Source organism: Halichoerus grypus, chromosome 1 (assembly GCF_964656455.1).
Source record: "Halichoerus grypus chromosome 1, mHalGry1.hap1.1, whole genome shotgun sequence".
NCBI classification, from domain to species: domain Eukaryota; kingdom Metazoa; phylum Chordata; class Mammalia; order Carnivora; family Phocidae; genus Halichoerus; species Halichoerus grypus.
In genome coordinates this window covers 164,015,852-164,038,909 of record NC_135712.1, presented here as the reverse complement: position 1 = coordinate 164,038,909, position 23,058 = coordinate 164,015,852, and the positions used below count along the sequence as shown (strand labels likewise).

The window sequence follows — 23,058 nt, the reverse complement described above, 5'->3', positions numbered from 1 at the left end:
GACCACCAAGGGGGTGTTACCTGGAAAAAACCTAGCTGATCACCTAGGAAAAACCCTATAGGATGGTGCCTCTATATAGTCACTTAAGTCATAGGGTCCTGTTCTCATCTTTGTAGGCTCAGAAGTTTGATTCTGTTGGTGTACTTCGAGGTGGCACTGCTAGCTAAACTCAAGAGAGACCTAAAAACTAGATACTTTTTCTCATTTTCCTGAGAGAAAAGGAACTGTTAGGGGGCCTGGCCAATACTTCCTCTGCTTTTGGGAAGATGAACAGGTAAGGAAAGTTGGAAGTATGTTTAGTGAGTAAGGAGGGATTGAAGGTCTTCAAATCTTGTGGCCTCCAGCTGAGGCAGCCTCCCAGGCCCATCGCAGAGGCTTAAGTACAGCGTGAATTGTCACTTGTATTATCTGGCATCCTTTCTCTGGAAAGGGCAGTCTGGGTCTCTCAGGCCTTCCTGACTTACCTTAGAGACCATTGCCTGCCTTCCGTTGCTAAGCCTGTCTCCAGTTCCAGACACAGCCAGGTAATTGGTTAGGTTTAGGCTTTCTGTGTTCAGTCACATTTAGTGATGTTCCAGCTGTGCCTTCCTGAAGCTGTTCCCAGGCTTTCTTCATTAGAGACCAGATGTTCCTGACCATATGTTTAAGAGCACTAGCTCTCTCTGGTCAGAGGCCTCGGACTGGGAAGCACCATAGTGTGTGGCTGCCACTAGTGAGTCTTCTGGGTTGAAGGGGTGACAGTGCACAGTAGGCTGGAGGGTGAGAAGTCTTCCTGGGCTGGTCCACAAAGGAAGGCGGCTTATAACAATTCAGTGCACTGAAAGATGGGGTGCAGTGTTTTTGACAGGGGCCACAGCATGGGCAAAGGCAGAGTGACAGGGAAGTCAGTTGTGGTGGGAGAAGGTCAGGCCTATCTGGGAAGCCTGGAGTTGGGGTCCCCATCCTAGCATTTGACCTTCTGTATTTAAGTCATCGCTCCTCTTTGAGCCACAGCATGGGACATCTTGAGAGTTCATTCTGCCCTTTAGTTTACTTTTGTATATGTTTGAGATTTTCCATAAAATGTTTTTTTAAATAAAGTTAAAACATAGGTTCACAGATAAAGCTCCTTTACAAAGCAACCTCCTGGGGCGCCTGGGTGGCTCAGATGGTTAAGCGTCTGCCTTCAGCTCAGGTCATGATCCCAGGGTCCTGGGATCGAGTCCCGCATCGGGCTCCCTGCTAGGCGGGGAGCCTGCTTCTCCCTCTGCCTCTGCCTCTCTCTCTCTCTCTCTCTGACTCTCATGAATAAATAAATAAAACATTTAAAAAAAAAAAAAAAAAAAACAAAGCAACCTCCTAATAGGCTCTTCCCACTACACTTTCAGCCCTCCCCAAATCTGTCTTCCACCCTGCAGCTCAAGTGGCTTTTTCTGAAAAAAGCATGGGAAAGGGTGTATGTAATAACTATATAGGCACGCTTCCGAAGTGCACGTTCGGTTCCAGGCCACCTTGATGTAGCAAATTCTGCAATAAAGTGAGTCCGATGAACTTATTTGGTCTCCTAGTGCATATAAAAGTTAACGTTTATACTGTAGTCTACTAAGTGTGCAATAGCATTATGTCTAAAACCATGCACATACCTTAATTCAAAAATACTTTCTTGCTAAATTCTAACCATCATCTGAGCTTTCAGCAAGTTGTAATCCTTTTGCTGGTGGAGGGTGTGGCCTCCATGTTGTTGGCTGATGGATCACGGATCACGGCAGTGGTTGCTGAAGGCTGCGTGGCTGCAGCAGTTTCTCTAAATAAGACAGTAAAAGTTGCCACATTGATTGACTCTTCCTTTCACAAACAATTTCTCTGTAGCCTGCGATCCTGTTTGATTGCTTTCTACCCACGGTAGAACTTCTTTCAAAATTGGAGTCTATCCTCTCAAACCCCGCACTGCTTTATCAACTGAGTTTGTCGTATTCTAGATCCTTTCTTGTCATTTCAACAGTCTTCACAATATCTCCACCAGGAGCAGATCTCACAAAACCACTTTCTTGGCTCATCCATAAGAAGCAACTCCTCATCCGTTCAAGTTTGATCATGAGTTCGCAGCAATTCTGTCACGTCTTCAGGCCCCGCTTCTGATTATAGGTCTTTTGCTGTTTTCACCACATCTGCAGTTGCTCCCTCCAGGGAAGTCCCGAACCCCTTAATGTTCTCCATGAGAGTCAGAATCAGCTTCTTCCAAACTCCTATTAATGTTGATATTTTGACTTTTTCCCACAAATCACAAATGTTCTTAATGGATCTAGAATGGGGAATCCTTACTGGAAGGTTCTCAATTGACTTTGCCCAGCTCCACCGGAGGAATCATTATCTATGGCAGCTATAGCTTTACACAGTGTATTTCTTAATAAGAAGACTTGAAAATTGAAATCACTCCCTGATCTGGCTGCAGAATGGATGTTGTGGTAGCAGGCATGAAAACAACATTAATCTCGTACATCTCCACCAAAATTCTTGGGTGACCAGGTGCATTGTCAGTGGGCAATAATATTTTGAAAGGAATCTTTTTTTCTGAGCAGCAGGTCTCAATGGTGGACTTAAAATATTCAATATACCATGTTATAAACAGATGTGCTCTCATCCAGGCTTTGTTGTTCCAGTTACAAAGCATAGGCAGAGTAGATTTAGCATAATTCTTAAGGGCCCTAGGATTTTCAGAGAGTAAATGAGCACTGGCTTCAACTTCAACTTCAAGTCACCAGCTGCATTAGGTCCTAACAAGAGAGTCAGCCTGTCCTTTGAAGCGTTGAAGCCAGGCACTGACTTAGTCCTAGATGGTGTCTTCTTCCACTAGAAGGCTGTTTCGTCTACATTGAAAATCTGTTGTCTAGTGTAACCACCTTCATTAATGATCTCTGCACGATCTCCTGGATAACGTGCTGCAGCTTCTACATCAACACTTGCTGCTTCCCTTTGCTCTTTTATGTTATGGAGACGGCTTCTTTCCTTCACCTCAAGAACCACCTCTGCTAGCTTCACACTTCTCTTCTGCAGCTTGCTCACCTCTCTCCACCTTCTCAGAATTACAGAGAGTTAGGGCCTTGCTCCCCATTAGGCTCTGGCTAAGGGAACGTTGTGGCTGGTGTTCTCTTCTCTCCAGACCGCTACAGCCTTCTCCGTATCAGCATTCAGCTTGTTACACTCTCTTATCATTTGTGTGTTCACTGGAGTAGCACTTTTCATTTCCTTCAAGAACTTTTCTTTTGCATTCACAACTTGGCTAACTGTTCAGTGCAAGAGCTTTTGGTCTGTCTCAGTTTGCGACATGCCTTCCTCACTAGTGAGAGGCTTGTGACTCTTTGTTTCACTTGAACAGCTAGAGGCCACTGTCGGGTTATTAATTGGCTTGATTTCAATATGACTGTGTGTCGGAATGGGGAGCCACCCGAGGAGAGAGAAGAGAGATGGGGAACGGCCTGTTGGTGGAGCAGTCAGAACACACATTTATTGGTTAAATTCTCCATCGTATATGGACAGGGTTCATGGTACCCCAAAACAATTACAATAGCCACATCAGAAATCACTGATTACAGATCACCATAACAAATATAATAATAATGAAAAAGTTTAAAGTATTGCAAGAATTACCAAAATGTTACACAGAGACATGATGTGGGTAAATGCTACAAACTCCAATTTTAAAATGTAGTAGCTGCAAAGCACAATAAAACAAAGTATGCCTGTAAACAGTTTTCTTTATGACAGGACTCTCAAAACCTTTCCTCTGCTACTGTCTTTTGTAAATCTCTGAGAAAGACTAGACTGCCATTTCCTAAGTTGACTTGACTGCGGGCCCTTTGTTATCCCTTACTTTAAGATACACTCATAAGTATTTCAGCGGACACCAGGGTAATTTGGAGCACAATTAAATGATACGCGAGCCTCATCCCTCGGCAGGCCTGTTTGCACTCCCTCACAGTGCCTCCCTTCTTTGCATTTTTTTTGCTGTCTTCTCTGTCCTCTGTCCCATTGGCACCCCCATCACTTTGCAGACTGTGCTTGGGCCTGACCTCCTCTGGGATGTTACCCTCTCTCAGTTCATGGTATGTGTCTCCTCAGCACTCTGCATGCTTTGTGATAAGGCACGGGTCCCTTTTGTAACGGTCAGCTTAATTGCCATTGTGCTTTACTGGACTTTAATAAGAGCTGAACTTTTGGGGGTACCTACTGTGAGATAGGTACTGAGCTGAGCATTTTATTTTTTTTTTAACCATACCTTCACCAGTATGTGTATTTTTTTAAAACTAAAATCATTTATTATTCCAAAAGCAGTGTATGTTCATGGTGGAAATGTTAGAATGTACAGGTCAGCAAAAATAAGAAAATAAAATTATCATATACCTTACCCACAAGGATTGCCTTTCTTAACGTGCAATTATATATCATTCTAGATTTTTAAAACTCATGTATGTATATGTGTATGCATTTTTAAAAATTGATTTTTCCGAAGTGAGAATGTAATGTGTTCTTTTCAAAATTTTTAATTGTGGTAAAATATACGTAACATAAATTTACCATCTTAACAATTTTTTAGTGTACAATTCAGTAGTATTAAATATATTCACACTGCTGTGGAACCATCATCGTCTGTCTCCAGAACTTTTTCATCTTCCCAAGCTGAAACTTTGTCCCCATTAAACACTAACTCCCCAACCTCCTCATCACAGCCCCTGGCAGCCACCATGCTGCTTCTGTCTCTAGGAATCTGACTCCTGTAGGAACCTTACATAGAGGGATCATACAGTATATGTCCTTTGGTGTCTGACTTATTTTACTTAGCACATTGTCCTCAAGGTTCATCCATGCTGTAAAATGTGTCAGTTTCCTTCCTTTTTAAGGCAGAATAATCCATTGTATGTATGTGCTACGTTTTGTCTCTCTATTAATCCATCGATGGACACTTGGTTGTTCCTACCTTTTGGCTACTGTGAATAATGCTGCTAGGAACATGGGTGTGCAAGTACTTAAGTCCTTGCTTTTGGGGTTTTTTGTGTATGTATCCAAAAGTGGAATTGCTGGGTCATATGGTAATTCTATTTTTAATTTTTTGAGGAACCACTGTACTGTTTTCCATAGTGACTGCACTATTTTACTGTAAATGCTGTTTTATAATCTGCTTTTTTCAGTTAACCTTTAACTTCCCATGTCAATAAGTTTTCATTTTATCTAATGCCCAGTTCATATTCAGATTTTCCCATTTGTTCCAAAAATGTCTTTTCATCTGGTTTGTTCAAACCAGGATATAATCCTGGACTAAATATTGCACCTGGTTATTATGTACCTTATGTAATGTCTACTAACCTAGCACAGCTCCCTCCTTTTTAAATTTTTCTTTTTTCTTTTTTTTAAGATTTATTCCTTTGAGAGAGAGAGTTCGAGGGGAAAGCAGAGAGAGAGAGGGAGGGAGAGAGAAGCAGGCTCCCCACTGAGTGTGGAGCCAGATAGGGAGCTTGATCTCACACCCCTGAGATCATGACCTGAGCCGAAATCAGGAGTCAGACACTTAACTGACCGAGCCACGCAGGTGCCCCTAAATTTTTCTCAACAGCTTTATGGAAGTAGAATTTATATACCATAAAATTCACCCATTTTAAGCATACAAGTAAAAGATTTTTAGTAAATTTAGAGTTGTACAACACCACACTTAAATTTTAGAACATTTTCATCACCCCAAAGTGACCCCTTGTGCCCATTCACAGTCATTCCCCATTACCCCTTCTCCCAGTCTGGGGAACCACTTATCTACTTTTTGTCCCTACAGATTTGTCACCACCCCCGCCGCCCTTTTAATGTAAGCTCTACACCCAGCGTGGGGCTTGAACTCACCACCCCAAGATCAGGAATCGTGTGCTCTACTGACTGAGCCAGCCAGGTGCCTCTGCCCCCTTTTTTGACATTACATATAAATGGAATCATACAAAATGTGGTCTTTTGTGTCTGGGTCATTTCACTTACCATAATGTATTTGAGGTTCATCCATGTTATCGCATGCATTAGTACTTCATTCCTTTCTATTGCCAAATGATATCCCATTGTATGGCTATATTACATTTTACTTACCCATTCACCAGTTGATGGAATTGTACGAGTTGTCCCTTTCTGGCCGTTATGAATGATGCTTATATGAACATTCATGTACAAGTATTTGTATGAACGTATGTTTTTATTTTTCTTGGGCAAACACCCAGGAGTGGAATTGTTGAGTCGTATGGTAAATTTAAGTTTTTAAAAAAACACCCTTCTGTTTTCCAAACTCAGGTTCCCCTCCCCACCTTCCATGACACTTGTTAAAGAAACCTGGTCCACATCCCACCTCTTCTTTTGTATTTATCTGATTGCTTTCTCATGATGGCTTTTAGCTTGTTCCCAAACTGTGAGTTAGATCTGGATTTTCGTTGGATTTGAGTTAAATGTTTTTGGCTAGAATGTATCACAGGCTATGTTTTATACTTAATTCATATTGGATCACATCAGCAGACACATAATATAATGTTTGAGCTTCATTTTTTTCCCATGTGGATACTGCAGTGGTCCAGCATTTGTTGTTGAAAAGTCTATTCTTTCCCCTATTGAATTACCCAGACACGTTTATCAAAAGTCTATTGATTGTGTGTCTGTGACTATTTACAAGCTCTTTATAGAGCTTACCTCAGCCTCCGTGAACTCCAGTGTGTCTCTTCAGCTCAGCAAGACTGCTGTGCTCTGCTCAGGGTTCACTTCCTTGCATCAAGGTCCAGAATACACCTCCCAGCAGAAACCAGGCTGAACCTGGGCTCACATCCCTTGTTTCCCTTCTCTCAAAGACTGGTCTTGTGTTGTCTTTTGTCTCTGTCTCAGAGCAGCTGTTTCATATATATTGTTCTGTTTTCCAGTTGTTGTTTTGTTTTTTTTTTACCTTGAAGGGCGAGTTCCATGCTCCTTCATAGCTAGAAGCAAAAATCTGTCCTTTTTGTTTCTTCCTCTCTGTGCTTCAGTTTGAGTAGTTTCTATTGCTGTGTCTTCAGGTCTTCTGAGATTTTCTTTCATCCTGTCTAATTTACAGTAAGTTTGTCCAGTGTAGTCTTCATTTTAGATATTGTACTTTTCATTTCTGGAAGTTCCATTTGGTTCCCTTTTATATTTTCCATTTCTCTTCATGCTTAGCATAATTGAACATACTTATAATAGCTGTTTTTAAAGTCCTGTCTACTGATTCCATCATCTGTCATTCCTGTAATGCACTAATTTTTCTCCTGGTTATGGGTCACATTTGTCTGCTTTCTGGCATAGCTGCTAATTTTTTATTGGATGCCATTGTGAGTGTTTTTGAGCATTTGGATTTTATTGTCTTCCTTCAAAGAGGGCTAAAGTATGTTTTGGCTGACAGTAAGTTATTTGCTATCCGCTTGATCCTTTTGAAACCTGTTTTTAAGCTTTGTTATGGTGAGTCTAAAAATACTCTTCAGGACTCTTTACCCTTAATACCCGAGCATGTGCCTTTGAAATCTCTCTGCTGTTTGCTCTGAGTATTCAGCCAGGTTTCTCTACTCTAGCTGGACAGAATCAGAATGCCTCCCAGTTATTTCTTCAGGATCAGAACTTGACACCTCAGTGGAACATTCTTACGTATATCTTTTGGTGTTGCACTATCTAATTTGATCCTCACCACAACCCAGTAAAGTAGATAATGTAATTTTCATTTTATAGATGAAGGTAGTGAGGCATAGGGAAGTTTGTTTTGTGACTTGCTCTTATATGGCAGGGCTGGATCTTGGGCCCAGGTCTCTGATTCCTTTACAACCATACCCTTTAAGCTCCATGAGAACAGAACAGTTTTTCAGAGTATTTTCTCAGTTTTGAGTCTCACATTTACATATGTAACATCTCAAATCAAGAGGGTATATCTTAAAACAGAAATTTATGGGATTTTTCTTCCAGAAAACTGCCGTTGAATTAGTTGTGATGTATCAAAAATCACTATGGCTTAGAAAGGAAATAATGTGTATCTCCAGTGCCTAATAGAGCCTTGATACATAATACATGCATAATAAGCATTTGTATGCTAGATTCAAGAATATGGTGATTTTTATAAAGCAAAGTGTGCCTCTAAAAGTTTTATGCCTCTGCTTGTCTCTTCAGGTACTTTATGCATGGTGTGTGTCGGGAAGGAAACCAGTGCCTGTTCTCACATGACTTGGCGAACAGCAAGCCATCCACCATCTGCAAATACTATCAGAAGGGCTACTGCGCCTATGGGACTCGTTGCAGGCAAGAGCCCCCCAGCTGCCCCCAGCTGTTCTATCAGCTTAAATACTCTCGGGGACTCAGAGCCTTCATTTGGAGCATGCATGGGTGTCGATGAAGGGAACTCTTTTCTTTAAAGATTTTATTTCTTTTAGAGAGAGAGCATGGGGGGTAAGGGGCAGAGGGGGAGGGAGAAAGAGATTCCCAAACAGGCTCCACGCCCAGTGCAGAGCCCAAAGCAGGGCTCAAATCTCACGACCCTGAGATCATGACCTCAGCTGAAATCAAGAGTCAGACGCTTAACCGACTGAGCCACCCAGGCACCCCGATGAGGGGAAAATTCTAATTTGAAAGTAATTAACAATAAAAAGTACAGCAGATCATTTTGAAATCTCAGTTTCATTACAATAAAAGTAATTTTAATTTTTGAAAACACTTTTCAGACCTTATGAGTCTTTTACAAAATTGCACTCACAGTATATATATCTTGCTTTTTTCCTCACTTAACATGTCACAAGCTTTTCCCTAAGCAGCTACTTTACTTCCTAACTGTAGTTTTATGTTTCATAATGTTAACATACCATCATTTTATTAACTATTCTCTCTTAGATAGTTAAGAGGTTTCCAGTTTGGTTTTTTTGTTTCTTTGTTTGTTTTTTGCTATGAGTACCCTTGCAGTGAACATTTATATGCATATAGAGTCTGCCTTTTTCCCACTCACATCTATAGGCAAGTTTTGTAAATTCTAAACAGGAAAACATTCCAAAAACCTGTTCAAGTGCTTTTATAGTGAAGGGCTGGTATGTTCTTTCCTGTGCTGACTGGAGGCTGTAGAAGTTGCCCGCCCCCCGCCCCTCCAGTGCGTGCCCCAGAGAGACAGTCCAGGAAAGGCCGGTCTACAGCTCTTACACTGGCCATCATTAACTTTTGGGGGACTCCTGCCAGAAGAACACTGGCTTCGGTCTCAGGAGATTTCACTTCAACATCTGGCTGGAGTTTTCAGGATTTCTGTACTTTGTCCCACTCACGTCCCTCAAGGACACTTAAGTGTGCTGCTAGACAGCATTGTACCTACCACTCACTCACTCTGAATTACCAGGCATTTCTTACTAATTGATAAGCCTTCTATCATTTAAAATATGGGAAAAGATTGTCTCATTCTCCACCTCCACAAGTGGAGCAGAGGAAAAGATGGTCCACGTCTAGGGAGTGTGGGAGGCACGCAAGGTAGTGTTTCCCTAATGCATTTGCTGTGCGTTTTGTTTAGATACGATCACACGAGGCCTTCTGCTGCAGCTGGTGGTGCCATGGGCACCATGCCCCACGGTGTGCCCTCCCCGGGTTTCCACAGTCCTCACCCTGCTTCCGACCTCACTGCATCTATTGTGAAAACTAACTTACATGAGCCTGGGAAACGTGAAAAGAGAACGTTGGTACTTAGAGACCGAAGTGAGTGAGCAGAGTCATTTCATTGCCTCTTTTGGCATAGCAGTCCTGTTTGTTCGTGATGTTCCTTTCTGGCCCCTCTTATCATGGGGGCTCCTAACCTAGTCCCCCTGCCAGGTGTTCGAGTGTAGACACCAGACCTGTCCTGAGGGACAGTTTCATTCGGCTGCAGAGCGTTCAGGTGATGTGTTCTGCCTGCAGGCTAGGCTCACTGCCAAGTTTGGCCTGACAAGACATGCAGAGGTACCTCTTGTCAGCGTGTAATTGCTGTCTCCACGGGGTGGTTCCCCAATGCTGAGAAGCACCAGGTGACCCATTTCAAAGCTACATATTTTGATAAAGAGCATGTTTCACTGTTTTACTTCTAGGTCAGTGCATAGTCTTAGTTATTATGCTTAGCCAGTTTGGTATTTCCAGTAGCAGCTTTGGTAATAGAGCAGTATATTGGGGTTTGGGGAGTGGTTTGTACCCTGGAACAGGCTTTGGGGAGGAAGTAGGCTACAGATCATAAAAGTTATTTTTATTGGCTGGTCCTCAGCAAGTAAAGGGATTTCTGGTTCTTAGAATTGTGTGGGATAAGATAGGTAGAGTCCATCCTAAGCAAACAAGTAATCGTGTCCTCTCTAAAAAGGCCGTAAGTGCATGCGGCGGGAGGGCTGTAGGGGAGAAGGGGGCCATAGAGGGGTTCAACACTGGCCTTGGGACCCAAAGACTCACTAGATTTTCATTCTAGTTTACTTTATAATGATCGGTATCTTTACTAATATAAAGGAAAGCACTGTATTTTATTGACTTCATTTTCCCATTGACTTATATTTTGGTGTTTAAAAAAAACTATCATTATTATCATTTTTTTAGTGTTTATTGGTCCACGGGTTGACATTTCCGTATTTGTCATTTTTAAACAGCAACTTTACTGTTCTTTTGTATATCATGGTCTGTTTTACGAATTTCCTGTGTTGCCAATTATGTTTTCCTTTTTAAAACAAAATCATGATTATAGTAATATCACTATGAGCATTTTATACTATTCCTTCTGTTTTTCCCTCTTGGCCTGTTTTTTTTTCTATATGGTCCAAAGAGTGGAATTCCCAGGGTCAGAGTTACTTAATTTGTTAGGTTTTCACTAACTGCTTACCAGAAAGTTTGGGCCAAGTTTTCCTTTATGTTTGTGCTGTGTGTTTTGTATTAAGATCTCTCTGGCATGGCTGACGAAAAGACTTCCCCAAGTGTGGTGAGTAATGCAGGAGGCTGCAGTGATCCCCAGAGTAGCCCAGAGATGAAGCCGCACTCTTACCTCGATGCGATCAGGAGTGGCCTCGATGACGTGGAAGCCGGCAGCTCCTACAGCAGTGAGCGGCAGCTGTGCCCCTACGCGGCGGCTGGGGAGTGCCGATTCGGGGACGCTTGTGTCTACTTGCATGGAGAAGTGTGTGAGATCTGTAGGTTACGAGTCCTGCATCCCTTCGACCCAGAGCAAAGGAAAGCTCACGAGAAGGTAAAATTGCAAGCCTTTGTGTGAACTTATTTTAAGAAATTTAAAATGCACTAAGCGACAAAATTGTTGGTGTTCCTGTAATCATCTCTCTGCCCATAATGCCCTCAATATGTACCTGGCATGTTTATAATCCTATTTTCAACTCCTTTTTCCCGTTGTCATTTTGACAATTTTTGATTATTTAGAATAAAGAAAAAGGGAAGAGGCATTGGAAACATAAAGCAATACAAGGTTCAGAGAATGAATAACTCAGGAGTGGTGTGTGTTTGTGTGTGTGTGTAAGAGAGAGAGAGACACACACACACATCCTCCGTAGGTTTACATATCCTTGTGCCTGGGGTCCAGCCAGGCCAAGTTCTAGAGAATTTGAGGAGCCAAGTATTGGAAGGGACCTTTCAGGTCATTAGGTCCCCGGTGTTTATGGAGGCGCCGCGTCACACTAGGCTCTGTGCTTGGTATGAAGATGGGTAAGAGAGACCGAAAGGAGCCCACAGCCTCAGTGTCAGAGCTCATGATGATGAGCAGGCCATGGTGTGTGAAGGCTCAGTCTCCACTCTCCATTGTCTTCCCGGGGGTGTTCAGGTGAGCGCAGAATGAGAGCTTTCCTCTGCACCCAGGTGCGGTGAGGTCTTTGTGCTGACATGTTGGTTTGTCTCGCATCTGTATCCATCGTGAGCTCCCAAGGGCAGAGCCTGCGTCTTCAGGCTCTTCGCATTGACTCTCATGCCTGATACACGGTGCTTCACCTGGGAGTATTCAGCACCTGCTTACTGAGTGAATACATTCATTAAATAACTTACTCTTTTGAGAAGTAGTGCTGCTTACCTCTGATTCGGGACAACCAGCCTAATGTTTCAAGTTAAGGATTGTCCAGCATTTCTGATATTGATGTAGTTCAGAGTGGGGAAAGAGTGCCCAGAAGAGCCAGGAGACTGGGATTGCAGGTTCTGGGAACTCTGTGATTCCACACGGGTCCTCGTTGGGACCTCCATAGTCTCGGCTCTAAACTGGAGGTGACCATACTGTGCTAGGAAAGCAAGGGGCTGGGCAGGTGATGGTGTGAAGTCCTTTCTGTGGTCTGAGAGAGCTTTGTGTCCAGCAGCCCAGAACCTAACAGTGTGGCCCTCCTTTCTCTCCATACTTTAGATCTGCATGTCGACATTCGAACATGAGATGGAAAAGGCCTTTGCCTTCCAAGCAAGTCAGGACAAAGTGTGCAGTATCTGCATGGAAGTGGTCCTTGAGAAGGCATCTGCTTCTGAGAGGAGATTTGGGATTCTCTCCAACTGCAATCACACATACTGCTTGTCCTGCATCCGGCAGTGGAGATGTGCCAAGCAGTTTGAGAACCCAATCATTAAGTAAGTCCAGCTAGGGGGTCTCAGCTGTGGAAGCTGGGGAGAGCGTTAGATTGGGGGCCTTCTTCTATTTACTCTTAATCCCTCCCCTTGTCCTCCAGTGTGAAGATAACTAGTGAGTCCAAGCCCGTGATTGCAGGAGCCTGGGCACATCAAGTAGCCTTCTTGAGCCCAAGTACTTTTCCTTTAAAAAAAAGTAGGTAACAACTCCTGCCAACCATCAGGATGTTTGGGGACACTCAGCGGGGATCCTCTGTATGAGAAAGTGTTCATAGCACTGGCCTATTTGACCCCGGCACTATCTGTAAAATAGGGTTGTTTGAGGATTAAATGGAATAATACATCTAACACATTTCACGTAATGTATGATCCACAGCTTGTGCTCCGTGGAGCCAACACAGGATCCTTTTTTTCCCCAGCTTTATTGAGATATCCTTGACATATAACAACACAGGGTTCTTAAATTCTTCAGAGGGACGGGGTAAGAGCTTACTCATACTGAAAAGTGAATGTGTGCTGTGTACTGTTAGAAACTCTTTACACACATTAACTCATAATTCTCTCAGACCCAGTGACCATTCTCATTTACAGATAAGAAAACGGGGGTAGAGTGAAGTCAAGTAATGTGCCTGAAGTCACACATTTGGGTGGTAAAATAGCAGGTTTATTGAGATAAAAGTGTGCAGTTCAGTGGTTTTTAGTCCTTTCACAGTTGCTGCCACCGTTACTTCAGTCTAATTCTAGAACATTTTTATCATCCCAAAAAGAAACCTCTGTGTACATTCACTGCCCATGTCCTCCCTGCTCCTTCCAGCTCCCGGCAGCCACTCCTCTACTTTCTAGCCTCTGGCTTTGCCTGTCCTGGTCCTTGATTGTAAATGGAGTCCTACAACAACGTAGCCTTTCTAGGCCCAGCTGCTTCCCCCGAGCTTCCCCCCAGCTTCCCCCCAGCTGACGGCTCTCAGCGTTGGCCTGTGCTCGCAGGCCCACGAAGAGGCCTGAGGAGCATGGCCCTGGGTGGATGTCCACAGTTAGTGGGGTCCTCGGTTGACAGGCATTTGGATTGTTTCCTTCTTTTGGTTATTATGAATAATGCTGCTGTTAATACTCATGGACAAGTTGTATTGTGGCCTGTATTTATTTATTTTGCGTAGATAGCTAGGTGTGGGATTCCTGGGCCTTATGGTTACTGTTCAGCATTTTGAGGAACTGCCAGGCTGCTTTCCACAGTGGCCACCCCAGCAACGTAGGAGGGGTCCAGTTGCTCACCAACCTTATCAACTCTTGTTACTGTATTTCTGATTGTAGGTGTGAAGTGGTATCTTCTTATGGTTTTGATTTGCATTTCCCTGATAACTAATGATCTTGAGCATCTTTTTTATGCTTTTTGGCCATTTTGCAGAAATGCCTACTCGAATCTTTTGCTCATTTTAAAATTGGGCTGGTTTGTTTGTTTTAAAAATTTTATTTTTAAGTAATCTCTACACCCAGTGGGGGGCTCGAACTCACAACCCCAAGATCAGGAGTTGCGTGCTCCACCAACTGAGCCAGCCAAGTGCCCCAAATTGGGTTGTCTTCTTATTGTTGAAAAGAACATGTTTTTAACAGTAAGTAAGGTTCTACACCTGAAACAAATATTATACTATATGTTAACTAACTGGAATTTAAATAAAAACTTAAAAAAGAAAACAGTAAAGAAGGTTCTTAGAGGATTGTTATTGCACCTTGTGGAATTTTTGGTTAGGAAACATTTGGAGTGCTCATGCATTTGAACAAGGGGTTTGGTGGTGCAGTATGCACAGGATTTATAACTACATCTCTCCCATACTAACCTTGATTCTAATTTCAGGTCTTGTCCAGAATGCCGTGTGATATCAGAGTTTGTAATTCCAAGTGTGTATTGGGTAGAAGATCAGAATAAAAAGAACGAGTTGATTGAAGCTTTCAAACAGGGAATGGGGTAAGTACTTTGAGTTCAGATAGGATTCTGGTGCCTGCCTGGCAAATGCATTATATTTACATACCTTTGAACCCGACAAAGTAATGTAATTTTTAAAATTTCAGCTTTGAGGTATAATTAACAAATAAAATTATAAGATATTTGATCTACATTGTGAGAGGATACTCCCATCGCGGTAATTAACATCCATCACTTTATTTTTTATTTATTTATTCATTTATTTTTTTGGTGAGAACCTCCAAGTTCTTCTCTTAGCAAATTTCAGTTTTATGAAGTGTTATCACCTATAGTCACCATGTTTTACACGAGATACTTATTCATCATATAGCTGAAAGTTGGTACCCTTTTATCAACTTTTCCTTATTTACCCTCTCCCTTAGCCTCTGGCAACACCTTTTTTTACTAAATGAGTTTGACTGTTTATGTTTGTTTGGGTTTGTTTTTAGATACCACATGAGTGATCTCATACAGCATTTGTTTTTCTCTCTCTGGCTTATTTCTTTTTTTTTTTAAGTTTTTTTTTTAAGATTTTATTTATTTATTTGACAGAGACACAGCGAGAGAGGGAACACAAGCAGGGGGAGTGGGAGAGGGAGAAGCAGGCTTCCTGTGGAGGAAGGAGTCTGATGCGGGGCTCGATCCCAGGACCCTGGGATCATGACCTGAGCCGAAGGCAGCCGCTTAACCAACTGAGCCACCCAGGCACCACTCTCTGGCTTATTTCACTTAGCATAATGCCCTCAAGGTCCATCCATGTTGTCACAAATGGTAGGATTTCCTTTTTTGTCATGGCTGAGTAATATTCCATTGTATGTATATTCCACATCTTCTTTATCCATTCATCTGTTGACAGACCCTGAGTTATTTCTGTGTCTTGGCTATTATGACTAATGTTACAGCAAACATGGAAGTGTAGATAATCTCTTCTAACAGGCAATGAGGTGCTATCTCATTGTGGTTGTGATTTGCATTTCCCTGATGATTAGTGATGCTGAGTGCCTTTTCACGTGCCTGTTGGACATTTGGATATCTTCTTTGGGAAAATGTGTATTCAGTTCCTCTGCCCATTTTTAAATGGAATGTGGTGGTGGTTTTTGTTCTTATATAAATTCTTTATGTATTTTGGATATTACCCCCTTATCCAGATAGATGATTTACAAATATTTTCTCCCATTTAGTAGGTTGCCTTTTCATTTTGTTTGGTTTCCTTTGCTGTGCAGAAACTTTTTGGTTTGATGTAGTCCCACTTTATTGTCGCTTTTGTTGCCTTCGTTTTTGGTGGCAAATCCACGAAGAGCATTGCCAAGACCATTGCCCAGGAGCTTAACCCCTTGTGTTTTCTTCTAGGAGTTTTTATGGTTTTAGGGCTTACGTTCAGGTCTTCAATTTTGAGCTGTTTTTTGTGTATGGTGTAAGACAGTGGCCCAGTTTCCCCAGCATCCTTTATTGGAGAGATTGTCTTTTCCCCGTTGAATATCCCTGGCTCCGTTGTTGTAAATTGACCATACCTGCATGGGCCTATTTCTGGGCCCTCTATTCTGTTCTGATCTATGTGTCTGTTTTTCTGCTAGTACTATACTGTTTGGATTACTGTAGCTTTGTAGTACAACTTGAAATCAGGAAATGTCTCCAGCTTTGTTCTTTCTCAGGATTGCTTTGGCTATTTGGGGTCTTTTATAGTTCTATACAATTTTGGAGTTGTTTGTCCTATTTCTTTGAAATATGCCATTGGGATTTTGATAGGATTGCTTTCATTCTGCAGATTGCTTTGGGTAGTGTGGACATCTTTACAGCATTCTTCCAATCCATGAGCATGGGATACTTTCCATTTATTTATGCCTTTCATTTCTTTGAGCATATCTTATAGTTTTAGCGTACCAGTCTGTTTCACCTCCTCTGCTAAATTTAGCCCTGCTAGTTTCTTCTTTTTGATACAATTGTAAATGGGGTTGTTTTCTTAATTTCTCTTTCTGGTGGTTCATTGTTGGTCTGTAGCAAAGCAACTGATTTTTTATATATTGATTTTGTATCCTGCAGCTTTACTGTTACAAGACATTGATATAATATTTACATACATTAGAACCCAGCAAGGTAGGGCGCCTGGGTGGCTCAGATGGTTAAGCGTCTGCCTTTGGCTCAGGTCATGATCCTGGGGTCCTGGGATCGAGTCCCGCATCGGGCTCCCTGCTCCTTGGGAGCCTGCTTCTCCCTCTGCCTCTCTCTCTCTCTCTCTCTCTCATGAAGAAAATAAATAAATAAATCTTAAAAAAAAAAAAAAAAAAAGAACCCAGCAAGGTAAATACTATGATTTTTTTTTTTTTAATAGGAAAAAAAAAAGTTTATATTTACTCAGATATTCACTATTTCCAGTGCTCTTTGATTTGGTATATAATTCCTTCCAGTTGGTATAATTTACCTTCAGCCTCAAGAACTGCCTTTAATGTTTATTGATCTGCTGGTGATGAACTCTTTTCTTTTTAGCAGAAATAGCTTTTCTTCTCATTCTTAAAGGATATTTTCATTAAATATACTGCTCTAATCAGTTCTATTTACATCTTTGTCTCCTTTTTCAGTGAATACAATTCTGGGTTATAGTTCGTTTCTTTATTTTCTTTTAGTATTTTGCAAATGTTGTTCCACCATAGTCTGGCCTCTAGTTTCTGAGAAGTCAGTGGTAATTTAGATTGTAGTATGTCATTTTTCTGCTGTCAAGATTTGTCTCTTTATCTTGGTTTTCAGCAGTTTGCTATTTTGCCTGGGAGTGGTTTTCTTGGAATCTGTAAGGTTTTGTCATCCCCAAATTTAGGGAAATTTTGGCCATCCAGTTTTTTTCCTGCCCCGTTTTTTCTTATCCTGGGACTCTTCATAACATGTAATAGACTTTTTGATACTGCCACACGGGCATTGGGGTCTGTTCATTTCTTTCCGATTTTTTTTCCCCTCACTGTTCATCTTCCCCAGTAGTAGCTGCTTTCAACTCCTTGTCATCTTGAAGTTGGTGTCTAGGTCACGTTTTCCTGATTCTTTGTATGTTGAATCATTTTGAATCGTAGCCTAGACACTGCCAGTGTTATCTTGTCCAGATTCTGGATTCTCTTAAGTCAAACAATAAAGCGTTGATGTTTTTATATGCAGGTAAAGTCTTTAAATTTTAGCTCTTGGGCAGCAGTTCGAATCTGTTTGGTTTCTTATCCTCAGCTAAGTGGCTGTGAGCTTTTGCTGCACTGATGTCCGGGCCAGCCCTTTGGGCTGAATTAATATATTTGGAGTTCTCCCTCTCGTGCCCTTCTCTGCGGGGACTGCTTCCCCGCTTTCCAGTGGGTGCTTCCCTCCGAACCCTGTTGGTCCTTCAGGCCAGGGAGACTGCGGATTTGCCCCTGAAGTTTTAGACACCTGACTTTGGCTTGCTCTAGGCTAAAAGCTATTTTTTCTGAGAAAGATAACTCCCTTCTTGCCATTCTGTTCTTCCCAGTGTCTAATTTCTTGAGGAATCCTCCTGCTGTTCATTCTCCAGTGCCTTCGGGTCTTTTAAAAATTGGTATTGCTAGTTAACTGCCGGAGGGTCAGCTCTGGGAGAAGAGTGCTTGGCCGTACTAAAGGGCACTGCATGTCACCTTTTTTAATGGTTCCTTGAGATTGCCTGTGAGCAGTTAATAAAGGCTTAATACTTTCCTGGTTTACCCGGTCCCCTCCTGCATGTGGTGGAATGTGTCCACCAGAGGGCAGGAGTGGCAAGGCAGAGGGGCCAGCCTGTAGGAAGCAGCTATGCTGGCGTGGTCTGGAAATTCTCATGTTCTTTCTGTTTGGGTCTTTCCTGGCCTTAGTTTTCATTGATGATGGTGCTTTTAGGCATTTCACACACATTTAATGCACGCCTACTTTGGGCTAGGCGCTTTCAAGCTAAGCACCAGTGGGGGACATAGAGTACAGATTAGTAAGATAATTTCAAGGGAAATTGCAAAAGGGCAATTACGATCCATGTTTTCTGGTGACAAATTCTTCCGGAGAGGCCCAAGCCACGTGTCCCAACAGAGAAAGCACTTGGATCCACCTGGGAGCATCAGGGAAAGCAGCACGGGGACCCTGAGCCATGAAGCATGAACAGCTGTGTGTGTGTGTTGGGAGTGAAGGGGAATGGAATGGCTTGGGTGCAGAATGGTACAGATGTTGTGTGTGGGGAGCAGTGGGAGTGGCCTTGGGGTTAAACGAGGTGTGTGGAAGGATGTGGTAGGACCTACAGGATAGACTGGAGTGAAATCTAAGGGGGCAGAATAAGTGACACACTTCGGCAGGCTCCCCAGTCATAGTGTGAAGAGGCTGGAAGCTGGTGGGAAGGCCAATTAAGAAATGACTGTGGCAGGCGGGTAGCCGAGGACAGTACCCACGTGGCTTCAGCAGTGTGGGGACGGAAGGGACAGGGTGACTGGGGAGGTGCTCTGTAAGCAGGAGTTAACAGTCGCATGGGAGAGCTGAGAACAAGGAGGCAGTCTGCGCGCACCGGAGGCTTTTGTCCTTGGTGACCAGGTAAGGCTGGGGAAGGAAAAAGCAGTTATTTGGGAGGCAGGACTAGCGAATGATTTCTTGAACCTGTTGAAGTTTATTAAAGCCAGTGTCCAGCAGTCTGGTGAGACCTCCCCACTTGAGCAGTCATTTGAAGGTCTGCTCAGAGCCTCGGGTGGAGGCCATGACAGGTGGACACACACAGCTCTGCTTGGACCCACTCCCCAGCAGGCGCCAGGGTCAGACCTGGTGGGAGCAGGCGCCCGGGCAAGCACGGCGCTCCTTCCTGCAGTGGACGGTTGTGAGGGAACTTGGTCAGAGCCCCCTCATCACCGGTCTCTGCCATCCACTTGTCTGAGAAGACAGGAAAAACAGTGGCATCAAGGAGTTCCCCCTTCCTTGTCATCTGTCACTGTCACATACCCCAGCTGCCCCTGGTAGCAGCCTGCCCTTTCTGCTGCGATTTGGCTTTCTCGGTGCATCTTCCCTTCCTCAGCACTCCCAGATGCCCTCTTGCCTTCTTGGTCATCTCCACCTCTTCTTCACCATGGGACCATTTACGATTGTAGAAGTCAAATTTCATTTAAGTAAAAAGAAACAGGAATTTTCTAGTTGGTTGTGTTTTTCCTCAGGAGCAGGGGTTAACATAGGGGTCTATGAGTAGAATTTGAAGATAGGCCTAAAAAACACAGCAAAAAGTTAATTTTTTTGCCCTATGTGTTTTATTTTATCCATTTAAAAAACACTGCTCTGAGAAGGGGTCCATAGTTAAGAAGCCCTGCTGTAGATCTAGAGGGTAGAGACCAAGGAAAATTGGAATGAGACCTGTAACTTTGGGCAGCTGCTAATATTCACTGCTTTTCTGTGCCTCCTAAGTCAAGGCTCCCTCTCCCTTGACATCATTGCTGGCCAGGAGGAAGGGAAATTTCCCTGGGTGGGGCTCCTATTGGGACTTCTAGCTGAGGGAAGTAGCCCAGCTCCAGAACCTTGGAGCCCGGACAGCCGGCCCAGAGGAGCTGCCAGGCCTGTGCTCTCCTGAAGGCCTTTTTGGAGCACTGCGAGCTCAAAAGACTGGGAGTCCCCCATGCAGGTTCAATTCTGTGTGAGGCTGCATGTCACCATGGCAGTTATGATTCAGCTTGGAAATCAGCATCCTGACCTCGCTGAGCCTCAACTTCCCCACATAGAAAGTAAGGCTCATCTAACTCTGGCATCGCAGGCAGGGATGGAGGAAGGCCTTGGTTCTTCTGGGCCCCAGGTTCTCCCACCATCCTCCTGACTTTTTCTTTCTACTTTTCAGGAAAAAAGCTTGTAAGTACTTTGAGCAAGGCAAGGGGACCTGCCCATTTGGAAATAAATGCCTTTACCGCCACGCTTATCCTGACGGGCGGCTGGCAGAGCCTGAAAAACCTCGGAAGCAGCTCAGTTCGGAGGGCACCGTGAGGGTAAGGATTTTGCCATCTCTGTCAAGGACACTCACCTGGTGGCATTTCCAGGTACTGCTCCTGGCCCCTTGTCTGATAGCTTTGGCAGCAGGGAATGGGGTAAGCAAAAGAAAAATAAACTGGCCTTCATGTTGCTGTTAATAATAACCAGGCATATCTGCTGGCTGTTTTTGCAGTTCTTTAATTCAGTACGACTCTGGGATTTCATTGAGAATCGAGAAAGCCGGCATGTCCCCAACACTGAAGATGTCGACATGACAGAGCTTGGGGACCTCTTCATGCACCTGTCTGGAGTGGAGTCGTCAGAACCCTAAGGAGTAGACGGTTCCCTCTGCATCTTGGGCTCTGCCGGCCGAGCCTTCCCAAGCTAGGGTGTGCAGAGCTTCCTTTACTGCAACCCGACGTGGCATGTGGCTTGGACTTGATTGGGGTTGTACTTAACCTTGGTCTCATCCCCTCTCCATTATTACAGCCATGGGAGGAGTGAAGGATTTAAAATAACCTACTAAGTATATGGAATCGCTACTTTTCTAGTTGCTCTCTTTAGTTGCACCTCAGGCTCCTTAGGGGGACCAGCTAACCAGCCTGGCTCCTGTCCTTCTTGAGCTTTAGCTCCAGCTCCCTAGAAACAGTCACCTTGCAACTGCCCTTAAAGCAGAGTTTTCTTGACAAAGGCTGCTTCACCCCTGTGAGACGATCCCTCTAGTGCATTTCCCCTCATGTACTTCGTGTGTCGCCAAAAGCTGTTTCTCGAAAAGCTCCATATAAATCAACGTACAGTGGGGGCACCGACCGCACACCTTAGCATAGAACTCGTAGTGCTCTTCGCGGCCCCGTCAGAGCAGGGGCCCTGTTGCCCGTGTGTTCGGTGAACCAAGTGTGAACCTCCCTCCCTGTACGGGCGGCGGCAGAGGTACAGCCCCTCGTTTCTGGTTGGTGTCGGGGCCACGCGCTCCGGGGAAACACATCCCTGGCTGTCACCTGTGGGCTCTCCCTGGGCTCATGCCCCAAGGGTCATTTTACTGAGGGTTCAGCACACACATGCTCTTACATGTGCCCCTGCTCAAAGCCACGCATTCAATCTGTAAAGCCTGGCTTTGATTTCAAATTTTGTAAAAAGTTAATGGCACCCAACAAAGTTTCTAGTTCTGACCCAGCAATGGTCCTAAAAAAAAACAAGTCCTCTGTCCTAAGTTGTGACTTTAATCGAAGAACCCTAACATTGTGAATCAGAACAAACTCACCCCAAGCCTGAATTAATCTATTTTTATAAACTGTTATAGATACCAAATATTTTATAAAATGCATTGAAGTGTGGGTAGAAAAAGGTCTGCTCTTACCTGAGTTTAGAGTGCATTTTGCATAATTTTTATAGTTAACTCTTTAGTGAAGGGTGACAGTACAAAGGCTGATTTAGATTCTCTCCCAGCAGAGGCTCTGGGCCCATTTCCTGCTGCTTGAGTTCTTGCTCCAGAGGGATGAACAGATGGGGGAGAGTTCAAGCTGTGAGCTCAGTAGAAGGAAGAAACAGCCATTAAACCTACATTTAATTTATTTTATTAAAATAACATAATTGAGGAACCATCAGATAACTGTATTTTGTCAGGCGCAATAAAAACAAAATTAAAACCCAAATCATCAAGAAAACCTGTATTCCTGGCTTCCTTGCATCCACATGATGTGACTGAAGAGAAAGGCTGGCCCGGTGGCCCTGCCCCACAGGGGCAGCTCCTGGAAGACAGATTCAGTGAGATGGAAGACTGCTCCCTGACAGGGCAGGAGGAGACGGGGAGGGGTGGGCCGAGCGCCTCTTCTGGAAAACCGTCCCAATGCACTGGAGACCTCCAAGGAAAGGAAGTGTCCCCAGAAGTCAAGGTCCATAGTACCAACGCCCCTTCAGGCGGCCGTGGTCTCTCGACAGTCCTGGGCTGTTTGGTGTGTTATGTGCAAAACTACCTGTTTGATGCCACACCACTCTCTCTGAAGAACAGTCCTTCCCATAAGCATTCCTCCTAGGAGCTGATACCCACATGTCCACGTCAGGGCTGGTTTGTCTGCTACCTTCATTTCCCCTCTGAGTGCTTGTTTTTGCCCTAAAAAAAAAAATACTCATTCAGCCAACAGCTGGGGCCCCAGATCACGGATTGCCATCCGGCAGCCGCGGGAGCATCTGGAGAAGGCTCTCGGCTCAAGAGCATAGGGGCTGCAGGGAGGGCGCAGGACAAATCAGCATTTCCAATGGCTTCCTTCTCCCAGGGCCAGAAAGGGTAGAAAAGAAGGCAACATGAAGTTAAGGCCCTGTGAGTAGTCTAGAAGGTCCTTAGCAGCAGCTTCTCTGAAAATGAGCTCTCTGCCTCCATCAAAGGGGAGCAGAAAGCTGGTGCCTGCTGGTGCCTGCTGACTTCCCTTCCCGCCCCGGCGGCCTGAGTGCAGGTGCAAAGTCCGCTAGAAGACAGGCAGTCGAGGGGACGTGGTCAGTGTGCAGGCGTTGATGTCCTCAGTGTGGGCCGCCCGGTGCAGGGATGGCTCCGAAGCGCTCCGGTTGATCTTCGGCAGAGAGTGTTGGAGCAGCTCGATGGAAGACAGGAT

At 44.0% G+C, this 23,058-nt stretch overlaps 2 protein-coding genes across 7 annotated transcripts in view; one reads left to right on the top strand and one right to left on the bottom strand.

Annotated features, from left to right (window-relative positions):
* MKRN2 (makorin ring finger protein 2) overlaps positions 1-22,116 on the top strand; it is a 27,873-nt gene extending 5,757 nt beyond the window's left edge. For both annotated transcript variants that reach the window (XM_036073581.2, XM_036073580.2), the window contains exons 2-8: positions 8,158-8,286; positions 9,530-9,711; positions 10,902-11,206; positions 12,353-12,567; positions 14,414-14,524; positions 20,325-20,469; positions 20,646-22,116. In XM_036073581.2, the coding sequence (XP_035929474.1) occupies positions 8,158-8,286; positions 9,530-9,711; positions 10,902-11,206; positions 12,353-12,567; positions 14,414-14,524; positions 20,325-20,469; positions 20,646-20,783 (1,225 nt within the window). In that variant the 3' untranslated portion in view covers positions 20,784-22,116. The remainder of the gene's footprint in view (positions 1-8,157; positions 8,287-9,529; positions 9,712-10,901; positions 11,207-12,352; positions 12,568-14,413; positions 14,525-20,324; positions 20,470-20,645) is intronic.
* The window catches only part of RAF1 (Raf-1 proto-oncogene, serine/threonine kinase), a 75,739-nt gene continuing 74,691 nt past the window's right edge, over positions 22,011-23,058 (bottom strand). For 4 of the 5 annotated variants that reach the window (XM_036073573.2, XM_036073577.2, XM_036073578.2 and 1 more), the window contains one exon: positions 22,011-23,058. In XM_036073573.2, the coding sequence (XP_035929466.1) occupies positions 22,915-23,058 (144 nt within the window). In that variant the 3' untranslated portion in view covers positions 22,011-22,914. The other variant, XM_078074902.1, reaches the window with a different exon arrangement.